Below are 14,301 nucleotides of genomic sequence, written 5' to 3'. Positions count from 1 at the left end.
TGTGCCCACCAGACTAGTGCTATTGCCCAAAAGTCAGAAGACACGAATTACTCCTTCCTTACCCTGTTTCGTGATCTGAAAAGTCTTCTTGCTACAGAGGACAACAGCCTGCAGCATCTCATGGGGAGAGACATGTGCTTTGAAATTGCGAGGGTTCCAGAGTTTTCTCATCAGCTCTCCGAAACGCTGGACCAACAAGAACATGATATCCCCTGGAGGACGTTTGATGTTCTTATAATTGTCTTCTTCCAGGAAGTAGTTCCGGAGAGGAGGAACGTTAGACAGAGCCTGGAAATCAAACATTCCGATTCCGATTAATCCACAGCCCTTCTGCTGGACCCCTGGGACTCAGGCTCATCTACTTAAGCTCTTCTAAAAACTGTTACACCTTAAAGAATCAGAAGTAAAGGTGTCTTTCCCGCATGTGGTTATTAAGAGTGTGGTAATAAAGCCATACAACTGTATATAAAAATGAATGTACTCTGTTATGATGGAAATAGTCAAAGACTTTAAGAGAATAGAAATCAATTTTATCTCATTAAGCAAAAAGATAAAGACCTACCATGTTAGTTCAGGAAGAAACATATGCTTATTAGTGTGATATATGAAACTGGGAAGGAGACCACAGAACAGACCCTAAATAAATACAGTCTCAGGTCTTTTCTGATAGGGTCATGAATCCTCATCAGTGCTGTGCTTACCATGTGCACAACTTTCTTTGACAAGGTAATCCCTTTAGCAAGGAGTAAGGAAAGATGCTGCTAAATATATAAACCCAGGCATCTCTGGGGAAAACAATTCAGGGGGCAACTCAGGATAATGATAGAGGTGACCAGGAAAGCCTCTACAAGTTTGGGGCTTCCCTGATGGCTCAAGTAGTAAAGAATTTGCCTGCAACCCAGGAGATGCAGGTTCAATCCCTGGGTCAGGAGGATACCATGGAGAAGGAATGGTAACCCACTCTGGTATTCTTGCTTGGAGCATCCCATAGACAGAGGAGCCTGGCAGACTACAGTCCATGTGGTAGCAAAGAGTTGGACATGACTGAAGCAACGGCCTGAAAGCCTACAAGTTTAGCTCAGCTAAAGAAACAAGGATTTCCTGCTGAGATACTGAAAGTAAAAGTTGCTCAGTCGTGTCCAACTCCTTGCGACCCCATGGACTGTAGTCCATGGAATTCTCCAGGCCAGAATACTGGAATGGGTATCTTTTCCCTTCTCTAGGGGATCTTCCCAACCCAGGGATTGAACCCAGGTCTCCTGCATAGCAGGCGGATTCTTTACCAGCTGAGCCACAAGGAAAGCCCTTCCTGCTGCGAGTTACTCTCAAAAGGAAAAGCATGTGGATAAAGTTTATCCTAGCTCTGTTATCCATGCCCCACTGTGGAGAGAGGTTGCTCCCTGACTTCAGTGACAAGACAAATAGCAGGTGTCCTCAGAAAGAAATTAATCAGCCTCTGTGGAGTACTTGGTCCATTCAGTAACATTTTAGTGGAAACATCACAGAGGATTTGTTCATCTACTTACATGTATAAATAAAAAGAACTTCCTATGGGGGCTAAAACCCATCACAAAGTCACAACTTCCCTGATTGTATTCAAAACCCTATCTGTCCTCAAACAGTCTTCACAAAGCCATGAGAGACTGGAAGAGGCAAAGTCAGCAAAATCTCTCTCCATCTAAGAATTCAACCTTTCCAGGGACCAGAAACATTCAAATACTAAGATCATGGAATCTGGTCCAAATACTACATGGCATATAGATGAGGAAACACTGAAAACAGTGAAAGACTTTATTTTCTTGGGCTCCAAAATCACTGCAGAGGGTGACTACAGCCATGAAATTAAAAGACACTCGCACCTTGGAAGAAAAGCTATGACAGACCTAGACAGCGTATTAAAAAGCAGAGATATCACTTTGCTGACAAAGGTCTGTATAGTCATAGCTATGATTTTTTTCCAGTAGTCATGTATGGATGTGAGAGTTGGACCATAAAGAAGGCTGAGCGCCGAAGAACTGATGCTTTCAAACTGCAGTACTGGAGAAGACTTCTGAGAGTGACTGTAAGGAGATTCAACCAGTCCATCCTAAAGGAAATCAACCGTGAATATTCATTGGAAGGACTGATGCTAAAGCTAAAGCTACAGTACTCTGGCCACCTGATGCAAAGAGCCAACTCACTGGAAAAGACCCTGATGCTGGGAAAGATAGAAGGTAGGAAGAGAAGTGGACAACAGAGGACGAGACGATCGGATGGCATCACCGACTCAATGGGCATGTTTGAGCAAGCTCCGGGAGATGGTGAAGGACAGGGAAGCCTGGCGTGCTGCAGTTCATGGGGTCACAAGGAGTGGGACACAACTTAGCAACCAAACAACAAGGGACCAGGCATGACACAAACGGCAGACAGCAAAACTCAGAGATATGTTTTTGCAATGTTTTACCCAATTCTTTATGCAAAAACACCATACACAAAGTTTAAAGGCCAACCAAATGAGAACTAGAATACGTGCAACACACACACATATACATATAAATATATACATACTTTTAAAACTCAATATAGTGTAACACTAATAGAAAGATGAGCACATAAGGCCCACAACTCATGAGAAAATATAAGAATCAACTTTAGAAATGAATTTTTAAAAGTAAGTTAAGATGGAGATACCTATCAAAATGGAAGAACTTTTTTTAACGGTAACAGTGACAATGCAACACCCCTTTGGAAATCCTCCTACACTGCTGGTAGGAATGTATCAATAAACTGGTGTAGCGACTAAGGAGAACAGCATGAAGGTTCCTGAAAAATCTAAAAACAGAGTTACCATAAGATCCAGCAACTCCACTCCTGGGCATACATGCACCTAATATACATGAAAGCACTATATACAATAGCCAAGATACGGAAACAACCTGAATGTTCATTGACAGATGAATAAAGATGTGACACATACACAGAATACTACTCAGCCGTTTAAAAAAAAAAAAAGAATGAAACAATGCCATTTGCAGCAGCATGGATGGACCTAGAGATTATCATACTAAGTAAAGCCAGAAAGAGAATAATACCATATGACATCACTTACATGTGGAATCTAATACACAACACAATTTATCTATGAAACAGATTCACTGACACAGAAAATAAATTTATGGTTACCAAAAGGGATAAATTAGAAATTTTGGATTAGCAAATAAAAATTACTATATATAAAATAAACAACAAGGTCCTATTGTATAGCACAGGGAACTATATTCAATATCCTATAGTAAATCATAAGAGAAAAGAATATGAAGAGGAAAATACATATCTATAACTAATTCACTTTGCTGTTTATCAGAAACTAACACAACACTGTAAGTCAACTATCAGATCAGATCAGATCAGTCGCTCAGTCGTGTCCGACTCTTTGCGACCCCATGAATCGCAGCACACCAGGCCTCCCTGTCCATCACCAACTCCCGGAGTTCACTCAGACTCACGTCCATCGAGTCAGTGATGCCATCCAGCCATCTCATCCTCTGTCGTCCCCTTCTCCTCCTGCCCCCAATCCCTCCCAGCATCAGAGTCTTTTCCAATGAGTCAACTCTTCGCATGAGGTGGCCAAAGTACTGGAGTTTCAGCTTTAGCATCATGCCTTCCAAAGAAATCCCAGGGCTGATCTCCTTCAGAATGGACTGGTTGGCTCTCCTTGCAGTCCAAGGGACTCTCAAGAGTCTTCTCCAGCACCACAGTTCAAAAGTGTCAATTCTTTGGTGCTCAGCCTTCTTCACAGTCCAACTCTCACATCCATACATGACCACAGGAAAAACCATAGCCTTGACTAGATGAACCTTTGCTGGCAAAGTAATGTCTCTGCTTTTGGATATGCTATCTAAGTTGGTCATAACTTTGCTTCCAAGGAGTAAGCGTCTTTTAATTTCATGGCTGCAGTCACCATCTGTAATGATTTTGGAGCCCAGAAAAATAAAGTCTGACACTGTTTCCACTGTTTCCCCATCTATTTCCCATGAAGTGGTGGGACCGGATGCCGTGATCTTCGTTTTCTGAATGTTGAGCTTTAAGCCAACTTTTTCACTCTCCACTTTCACTTTCATCACTTCAATTAAAAAAAAAAAAAACAGCAGCCTTTTCTGTGGCTGGTGGGTTCATAAACCACAACAACTCCCCTATAGCCTAGAATCAAGGCTCACAGTGCATTAATACAAGAAGTGAAGGTTGAATGAATCAAATTCAACAAAACAGAATGACGTGTAATCATTAAGGATGCTGCACAAGAACATTTATTGATCTCACAATAGGCTTTTAAGTTAAAATATATACAAAGATATACACATATACTATGTTACTTTCTAGATTAAAAATCCAAGTATTTGAAAAGTCTAGAAAAGAAATAAAACAAAATATAAGAGGGTCACAAAAAGTGCAAGATGGATACACACTGCAACACTGGTAACAAAAAACCCTGAGACAAGTGAAATTTTATCTATCAATTGAGGAATAACAAAATAAACCATAATATTGCCACATGACATTATGCCTGTGTGTGCGTGTGAGTGTGCGTGTGTGTGTTTAGAATAGTTCTGGAGCTTTCTATACTGTTAACTATCCCAGGGCAGAGCACTAGGGAAAGGAATAAAGTTCTCCTGTTACACTTTCTGTATCTTTCTTCCCCACTCTCCGCAATTTGTTTATAGTAATCATTTTTTTTTGAGTGAAGCAGAATTACTGTTAATTTTCTTATTTACGCTTATCAATATTTTCTACAATGTACACTATTACTCATGTAATTTTTTTTTAAAGCAAAACTTAATTGCAAACAGGACAACTTTGGCTTTCTGCTTTTCTCATTTCAGGGTTTATACACAGGGGCAGGACAGACACCTCAGAGCCAACACAGTGAACATCTACACCATGGAAGAAAAGCATCACCTAGCACATGTGCCTCTTTTTGGGTCCTCCAGGCTACATGCAGATTCCACTCCCTGTACACTGCAGAGGCTGAAACAGGCCCACCATTTACCAGCAGCCCTCAAGCAGACACAGGAGTGTTCTGCTTGGTGCAGAACAAATAGGCCAGCAGAGTTTCCAGCAAAGAATCAGGATCTGAGGACCACTAGACTCCACCAGAAAGCAGTCATTTCCTGGCTGACCTTCAGTATTCCTGGGTTGCCCCCTCCCGCACAGTTCCCATCCCATCCTACCCTACCTGAAGGACGGCGTTGGCGTAGTCATTGGCCTTTATGTTATTCAGGCCCACGATACCTGGCAGGTAAGTGGTGCCATCATATGCCCGGGATAACTTGGCTTGCTTGTCCAAGTTAGCAATCTGCTGCTTTGTGAAAGTGGGCTTCAACACATACTGCAAAACAAAAGAAAATTCCAAGTTGTTTCAGGACAATCTATAGAGCTGACAAGACATATTTGCAACAGCAATTTTTGCAAAAGCAAAAAATACTTTACCATAAACAGCCACCCAAAGAGTTCCCAACAGTAGGGCTAAGGACGGAGGTGACATGGAACAGGCCCACTACACACTGCTCATCTATAAACAGGTGATTATCAAAAACCCAAAATCACCGAGTCCCAGGCCTTCCCTTAGAGAGCATGTCTGGCCAACCCCATAACAAACAACAGTGAGAAACTGCAGGATACTCAAGTCTGCAGGCGGCACGAGTCTGAGTCCCAGGTAGGAGCTCACGCAGGGTCAGCACGTGGGCTGCTGCGTAAGCAGGAATGTCGTTCTCCCTCTCTGTGGAGGTCTGCAATGCTGTGATTCCCTGTGACTGGAGGGGCAGGATCAGACCCTTCCCAGTCCTACAGCTATGAGGGTCAGTAGGTCACAGGCTGGTCAGAGGGCACCACTGACTCACTTTGTTTCTATTTTACGTTTTGGTTTTTTGGCTGCGAGGCATGTGGGATCCCAGCTCCCAGACCAGGGATCGAACGTGCATCCTCTGCATTGGAAGGCATAGTCTTAACCACTGGACCACCAGGGAAGTCACCATTGACTCACTGTGAAAGCTTGAATTTAAAAAAAAAGCTTGAATTCCTTTCAGTTTCTCCCTCTGTGCATAACCACTTAAAACTTCAATTTTAAGAGGACTATGAAACTTATGGAAGTGGGGTAAGTAGTGTTTCAAACACTCTGAACACCAAGCTTTCCTTAAATAGAACATTTCACTCTACTGAACATGCAGCCACTTGCTGAAAAGGAAAACAATAATCAACAGTTCCAACAGTAATCAAAGCCCAAGAGGACTTCCCAGGCTCCCCACTTAAGTGCAGGGACTCCTGGCATAAGGCACAAATCGGAGCCTGCAGGTGGAACATGCTGGCCATTTTGGCCACATCATGTCAAAAGGAGCCGTGCATGTGTGCTAAGTCACTTCAGTTGTGTCCAACTCTTTGCGACTCTATGGACTATAGTCCACCAGGCTCCTCTGTCCATGGGGATTCTCCAGGCAAGAATACTGGAATGGATTGCTATGCCCTTCTCCATGGAATCTTCCCCACCCAGGGATCAAATCCGTGTCTCTTAGTCTTCTGCATAGGCAGGCAGGTTCTTTACCACTAGGGCCACCTGGAAAGTCCAAAAGGAGCTGTGAGCTGGTATAAATCTCTGTCCTAAACCTGGCTACCCCAGGCTCAATTCACATCACTACACCAAAGTGTGGAAGGGTAATTTATTTCATAAAAATGCTTTCACCCCAATTACAAAGGAGCCCTATTTCTTCAGTCCTAACTAAAAACAGAAACAATAGCTAAGCTGCAGACCATGGGCCATGACTACGAATTGTGGGGCTACCCAGGCGGCTCAGTGGTCAAGAATCTGCCTGCTAATGCAGAAGAAGTAGGATTGAGCCCTGGGTCAGGAAGATCCCCTGGAGGAGGAAATGGCAACCCACTCCAGTATTCCTGCCTGGATAACCCCATGGACAGAGGAGCCTGGTGGGCTGCAGTCCATGGGGTCCCAGAGAGTTGGATACGACTATGAGACTGAGCACACGTGACCTCTTTCTTCAGTTTCCCTGGTTCCTCCCAGAGGGAAAGGAGATTCTCCAAGTCCAAAGGACTGAGACTCTTTCCTGACCTTCAGTAGGGAAGACCCCCAGGAGCCCTGGGGTAGCTCCCAGGAGAACTAGTTCCAAACCAACCCTCTTGGACACGCACCGTGATGTCCTCTAGTGAGGAATCAATGATCTCATAGTTGTCAGGGAGGCAGTAAAACTTGAGGGTGTGGAGGTTGAGGAAGACATGGTGACTAAACTGGACACTGTGAATGTAGGCATGAGACTTCAAACCCCGGCCTGCAGGAAGGAGGAAACGCTGTGAGAGAAGCATAAACTCCAGAAGCACACAGATCATGTATAATTTTCCCTTCTTCATTTTGTATCAGAACATGTTAATATCAGCAAAAGCAAAGTACTAAACCATTCCTGAAAATTCATCTCCGCATGAACTCCTCTCATCATACAAGTTAGCAAGAAAGAACAGCACTTTATTCTCTAGATAGCATAAAACATAGGGGGACTAATTTCATATACACAAATATGGAAAACGTGTGGGTATCTGTATGTGCATATGTGTACGTATATATGTGAGTATGTATGTGTGTATGTATACAAGCTAGTTTCATGTGCTATCAGAAACTAGGGATATGCATGTATATATTATAAATAATACACGTACATACACATATGTACGTGTCCCCATCATCACTTAGTCCTAATTTTCCAGCTGCCCACATTCATGACAATCTCATATCTACGTAACCTTTGTTCATGTTACCACTCCTTTCTAGAATATTTCACCCTTTACCCATTCAAACTCTGTATATCCTGCATACAGAGAACAAGTTCCTCCTTCACCTCCTTCATGAACTTGACACAAACATTCCAGCTAACAGTGATCTTTGCATATTTCAACTCCTATTGTCCTTATTTATTTATACTCAGTGCCACATGGGCCAGCAGTAATCTTTATGGTCTTAAGAGAGTTTGTTGATTGTTTTATGTGTTACCCTTGACTATTTATAAGATCCTTATAAGAGCAAGGAATGTACTTTACATTTCTTCTAAATCCACCACTATACTGTGCAAATAGCACTAGCTTGGTCTGAATAAACTGAATACAGTTAATTTTCAGAAAAGGACAGAATGAAAAAATTCCTGACAGTAAAAGGATTCTCAGAAAAAGACACTGAGTATAGAAAAATATCAGAGATTCAAAAACCCAGAGCCAGTCAGCACCAGGGGCCAGCCAATCCCAGAGCTCTTCCCCGCAGTCGGTTCACAGGCCAAACAACCAAACAGAAAAGTTAAATAAATAGCAGCAGGGCCAGAGGCAGTGGGGCTGGAGACAGCAGGGCTTCAGTGGTCCTGCCTGTGCTCCTTCACTGGCGACAACCAGCATTAGGCAGAGAAAGCCACCACCTTAAAAAAATAATAATAAAACTAGAGCTTCTGAGATTTCCCACACAGTCTCACATGTGGTGAGATCTTTCTCCCTTTCACATGTGTTCAGATTCTGATAAATAGAGAACCTCCTATGGATTTTCTAAGAGTATTCCAATTTCCTGGGAACAAAGATAAAAGTTTATTAGACATGACTCTTAACAGCAACTTACTCTCTTAAAAAAAAAAAAAACACAACAACAAAAACCCACAGACCTGTGGCTAGTGCTGAAAACACAATACAAAATATTTATTTACCTTGAAAGTACTTGCCACACACCAGACAAGCATATGCATTGATGTGGGAGAGGGAGATGGAACACAATTTCTCAAAGTCGAAGTCCAGCACACTCCTAAGAGGATGAAAACAAAACAGAAACAGTTAACGGTGATGGCTGCCCAGGTAAGCACCTGAGTAAAGCAGCACCGCTGGCTCCATGCTCCCCAGCATCATGCAGCATCCTTCCAAGAACAGGTCAACAATCACATGCAAATTGTGGGGAACGTTAACTCTTCCTTACTTAGACATTCGGGCTTTCCTAGCGGCTCAGATGGTAAAGAATCTGCCTGCAGTGCAAGAGACCGGGGTTCAATCCCTGGATTGGAAAGATTCCCTGGAGAAGGGAATGGCTACCCACTCCAGTATTCTTGCCTGGAGAATTCCATAGACAGAGAAGCTAGTGGGCTACAGTCCATGGGGTAGCAAAGAGTCAGACACAACTGAGCAACTAACAATTTCACCTAGACATTTAATATAGTGCCCCAACCCACCAACCCCCAGAGTAGTGCAAAGGTATCTCTACCAATGACCCTCTTCGAGTATCCACAACCAGTTGAGAATCTCCCATTACTTTCTCTGGAGGAAAAGCCACAAGTAGGACTAAAGTAACAGGACACCAACAACATTCCAAAGTAAAAGGCATAAAATAAAGGACACAAAAAGAGTGAATAACCCCTTTCATAAAAGAAAATTTTATTTTTGTCCATTAAAAAAAGTCAGAAGCCTGAAGAATTTTAGAGGAATACCTACAAAAAGATCTGTTCAAGTGCAAAGTCACGGTGAGTACCAGGCAAGTTAAGTGATTTAAAAAAAGTTACCTCTACTAAATCCACAGGTGGCAAGGGTTTTCCTTCTCAAGCATCAACTCTAATTAATCGTTAATGGTCCCTGGAAAGCTGCACTGCCCACTAAAGGGGCCACTAGCCACACACAGCTATTGATGTAAAATAATTAAAATAAAATTTATGGAGAAGGAAATGGCAACCCACTCCAGTATTCTTGCCTGGAAAAGTCCATGGACAGAGGAGCCTGGCAGGCTGCAGTCCATGGGGTTACATGACTGAGCATGTGTGCATGAGGGTGGAGGGTCACGGGTTGGTAGCAATAAACTGGTAGAACTAAAAAAAAAATAAATAAATAAATAAATAAAATAAAATTTAAAATTCAGTTCCTCAAGCCACATTTCAAGTGCTCAACAGCCACAAGTGGTTTGTGCCTACCACATGGACAATTCCACTGTTGCAAAGAGCAATTCCAATGTTGCAAAAACAGTCTAGTAGTCAAGGCTACACTAGAGCATAAGTGAAAAAACCATCCTATAATGATCTGGGGGACCAAAGAATGCATTGGGATGAGATGACCACCTGTGCTTTAGGACATGTCTTTGTCTGTTTTTCCTTTCCTGAATCCCAGGCATCAAGAGCAGTACCTAGCACATCATGTGTGTGCGTGCTCAGTGATGTCAGATTCTGCGACTCCAGGCTCCTCTGTCGGTGGGATTTCCCAGGCAAGAATATTGGAGTGGGTTGCCATTTCCTCCACCAGGAGATCTTCCTAATCCAGGGATTGAACCCAAGTCTCCTGCATCTCCTGCACTGGCAGGAAGATTCTTTATCCACTGAGCCACCTGGTAAGCCCTAGCACATACTGTTCAGTTCAGTTCAGTTGCTCAGTCGTGTCCGACTCTTTGCAACCCCATGAATGGCAGCACGCCAGGCCTCCCTGTCCATCACCAACTCCTGGAATTCACTCAAACTCATGTGCGTCGAGTCAGTGATGCCATCCAACCATATCATCCTCTGTCGTCCCCTACTCCTCCTGCCCCCAATCCTTCCCAGCATCAGGGTCTTTTCCAATGAGTGAACTCTTCACATGAGGTGACCAAAGTATTAGAGTTTCAGCTCCAACATCAGTCCTTCCCATGAACACCCAGGACTGGTCTCCTTTAGAATGGACCAGTTGGATCTCCTTGCAGCCAAGGGATTCTCAAGAGTCTTCTCCAACAGTTCAAAAGCATCAGTTCTTCGGCACTCAGCTTTCTTCACATCCACTTCTCACATCCATACATGACCACTGGAAAAACCATAGCCTTGACTAGACGGACCTTTGTTGGCAAAGTAATATCTCTGCTTTTTAATATGCTATCTAGGTTGGTCATAACTTTCCTTCCAAGGAGTAAGCGTCTTTTAATTTCATGGCTGCAATCACCATCTGCAGTGATTTTGGAGCCCCAAAAAATAAAGTCTCTCACTATTTCCACTGTTTCCCCATCTATTTCCAATGAAGTGATGGGACCAGAGGCCATGATCTTCATTTTCTGAATGTTGAGCTTTAAGCCAACTTTTTCACCCTCCTCTTTCACTTTCATCAAGAGGCTTTTTAGTTCCTCTTCACTTTCTGCCATAAGGGTGGTGTCATCTGCATATCTGAGGTTATTGATATTTCTCCCGGCAATCTTGATTTCAGCTTGTTTCTTTCAGTCCAGCGTTTCTCATGATGTCCTCTGCATATAAGTTAAAGAAGGAGGGTGACAACATATAGCCTTGACCTACTCCTTTTCCTATTTGGAACCAGTCTGTTGTTCCATGTCCAGTTCTAAGTGCTGCTTCCTGACATGCAAACAGATTTCTCAAGAGGCAGGTCAGGTGGTCTGGTATTCCCATCTCTTTCAGAATTTTCCACAGTTTATTGTGATCCACACAGTCAAAGGCTTTGGCATAGTCAAGAAAGCAGAAATAGATGTTTTTCTGGAACTCTCTTGCTTTTTCGATGATCCAGCGGATGTTGGCAATTTGATCTCTGGTTCCTCTGCCTTTTCTAAAACCAGCTTGAACATCTGGAAATTCACGGTTCACATATTGCTGAAGCCTGGCTTGGAGAATTTTGAGCATTACTTTACTAGCGTGTGAGATGAGTGCAATTGTGCGGTAGTTTGAGCATTCTTTGGCATTGCCTTTCTTTGGGATTGGAATGAAAACTGACCTTTTCCAGTCCTGTGGCCACTGCTGAGTTTTCCAAATTTGCTGGCATATTGAGTGCAGCACTTTCATAGCATCATCTTATTGAGCACATACTGAGTGCTCAATAAAAAAGTAAGTTGGTGATTGCCATTGATACCACATATCCTTTTATTTTCCTCATACAAATTCAAAACAAGCTGAAAGCTCTTTCTGCATGTGGCACCCTAAAACAACATGCCCTCTGATGACAGTTTAAACTGAGGGGAAAGATTAAAAAACCTGGCAAGAAGCACAGTTTTCTGGGCAGAAAGCTTTAGAAGAGATAAAGTTTCTGAACATATCATACAATACAAAGAACTTTCTACAAAGATTCCCTTGTATGTCTGCTGTCCCAGCCATCCGTGTGCTACCCACCTGTTAATGGTATCCAGGTACGGGCAGTGGCGGCTCCTCCGGTCCTCAGAATCCACTCGGCCATTCTTTGCTGAAAGGAAAATCATCAAAAGTTCTGAAAATGGGAAACACATACTCAGGGTCAACTACCAGTACAAACAAACACAAAAATGGGAAAAACAAATCAGGACGAGTTCTGTTACAAATAGCCTGAAAACACCCCAAAATGCCCACTCTAACAGAAAGTGAAAGTGTTAGTTGCTCAGTTGTGTCCAACTCTTTGCGACCCCATGGGCTATAACCCTCTGTCCACGGGATTTTCCAGGCAAGAATACTGGAGTGGGTTGCCATTCCCTTCTCCAGGGGATCTTCCCAACCCAGGGATCGAAGCCAGGTCTTTTGTGTTGTAGGCGGACTCTTTAGTCTGAGCCACCAGGCTACAAACTGAGGCAATATACTTGAAACACATAAAACCAACAAAGAAATTGCTTGCAATTAATAAAGAAATCTGGTGAAGAGTTTTGAAAAAAGACAACCCAACAGAAAATGAGGAAGACAGCCCACAAAAATATGAAAAGATACTCAACCTCACCAATAATCAAAAAAATGCAAATTCCCTTGCACAATAATATACCACTTCACACCTACCAGAGAGGATAAAACAAAATCAAGCAATTCCAAGTGCTGGCAAATATGAGGAGCAATGAGAAGTCTCATAGACTGCTGGTGGGAATGTAAACTCTTACAATTACAAAATACTGCAGCTAGACTGAAGGTGAAAATACACAGACCCTTTGACCCAGCAATCTCTCTTCTATTAAAACTTGCATCTACCCTAGAGAACTTTTGCACAGGTGCATCAAGAATATTTTACTAAAAAATATTTATAGCTACAATATTTGAAAGAGATCCAACTAGAAACAAGCAAAATGCCTACCACATACCAAAAATGGGAGAAATCAGGTTTGATCCCTGGGTCGGGAACAGAAGAAATGGCAACCCACTCCAGGATTCTTGTCTGCAAAACTCCATGAACAGAGGAGCCTGGTGGGCTACAGTCCATGGGGTCACAAAGAGTTGGACCGGACTAAGCATACACACACTATCATCAATAGAATACTTTGTTGCCATGAACATCTATCTGAATGAACCTCAACAATATGACTAGTTAAAAAAAAAAGGGCAAAACAGAAGACTATACATAGTATGATTTCATTTGTAATAAATACAAAATAAAATACAGTTCTACTTAGGCATATATATAAGGTAAAACTATAATTTACCTCATAAATATATGAGGTAAATATATATAAACTATAAAAGTTTATAGTTTATTATATATAAAATATATAGTTTATAGTTTTACATATATATAAACTATAAAACAATAAAAGTAGAAACAGAAAAACTTCAGAACAGTGATTACCCCAGCAAGCAAGGAAGGCGGATGCAACTGGGAAGGGGCCTGTTGGACCTTCTAAGGTACCGGCTTAAACTTCAACATTCAAAAAACTAAGATCATGCCATCCAGTCCCAACACTTCATGGCAAATATATGCGGGGAAAGTGTAAACGGTGGCAAATTTTAGTTTCTTGGGTTCCAAAAATCACTGTGGAAGGTGACTGCAGCATGAAATTAAAAGATGATTGCTCCTTGGAAAAAAGCTATGACAAACCTAGACAGCATATTAAAAAGGAGCGACATCATCTTGCTGACAAATGCCTGTATAGTCAAAGCTATGATTTTCCCAGTAGTTATGTACAGATGTGAGAGTTGGACCATAAAGAAGGCTGAGTGCCGAAGAATTAATGCTTTCAAACTGTGGTGCTGGAGAAGACTCTTGAGAGTCCCTTGAGAGCAAGGAGACCAAATCAGTCAATCCTAAAGGAAATCAACCCTGAATATTCATTGGAAGGACTGATGCTGAAGCTCCAATACTTTGACCACCTAATGCAAAGAGCTGACTCACTGGAAAAGACCCTAATACTGGGAAAGACTGAGGGCAGGAGCAGAAAGGGGCAACAGAGAATGAGATGGTTGGATGGCATCACCGACTCAATGGACGCGAGTTTGAGCAAGCTCCGGGAGATGGTGAAGGACAGGGAAGCCTGGTGTGCAGCAGTCCATGGGGTTGCAAGGAGTCGACACGACTGAGCAACTAAACAACAACAAAGTACTAGTTAAGCACTACTTCTGAAGCTCAACAGTG

General features: G+C 42.5%; 1 protein-coding gene across 1 annotated transcript in view; it reads right to left on the bottom strand.

Annotated features, from left to right (window-relative positions):
* Positions 1-14,301, bottom strand: part of USP39 (ubiquitin specific peptidase 39) — a 36,540-nt gene that overhangs the window by 20,028 nt on the left and 2,211 nt on the right. Inside the window, exons 2-6 of the mRNA XM_086326500.1 lie at positions 12,114-12,183; positions 8,718-8,812; positions 7,177-7,313; positions 5,213-5,365; positions 63-288 (exon numbers count right to left, since the gene is read on the bottom strand). Coding sequence (XP_086182626.1) covers positions 63-288; positions 5,213-5,365; positions 7,177-7,313; positions 8,718-8,812; positions 12,114-12,183 — 681 coding nt within the window. The remainder of the gene's footprint in view (positions 1-62; positions 289-5,212; positions 5,366-7,176; positions 7,314-8,717; positions 8,813-12,113; positions 12,184-14,301) is intronic.

Source organism: Bos grunniens, chromosome 11 (assembly GCF_055505025.1).
Source record: "Bos grunniens cultivar Pamir isolate PY7600 chromosome 11, Bosgru_T2T1.0, whole genome shotgun sequence".
Lineage (NCBI taxonomy): Eukaryota > Metazoa > Chordata > Mammalia > Artiodactyla > Bovidae > Bos > Bos grunniens.
This window is presented reverse-complemented; position numbering and strand designations above follow the sequence as displayed.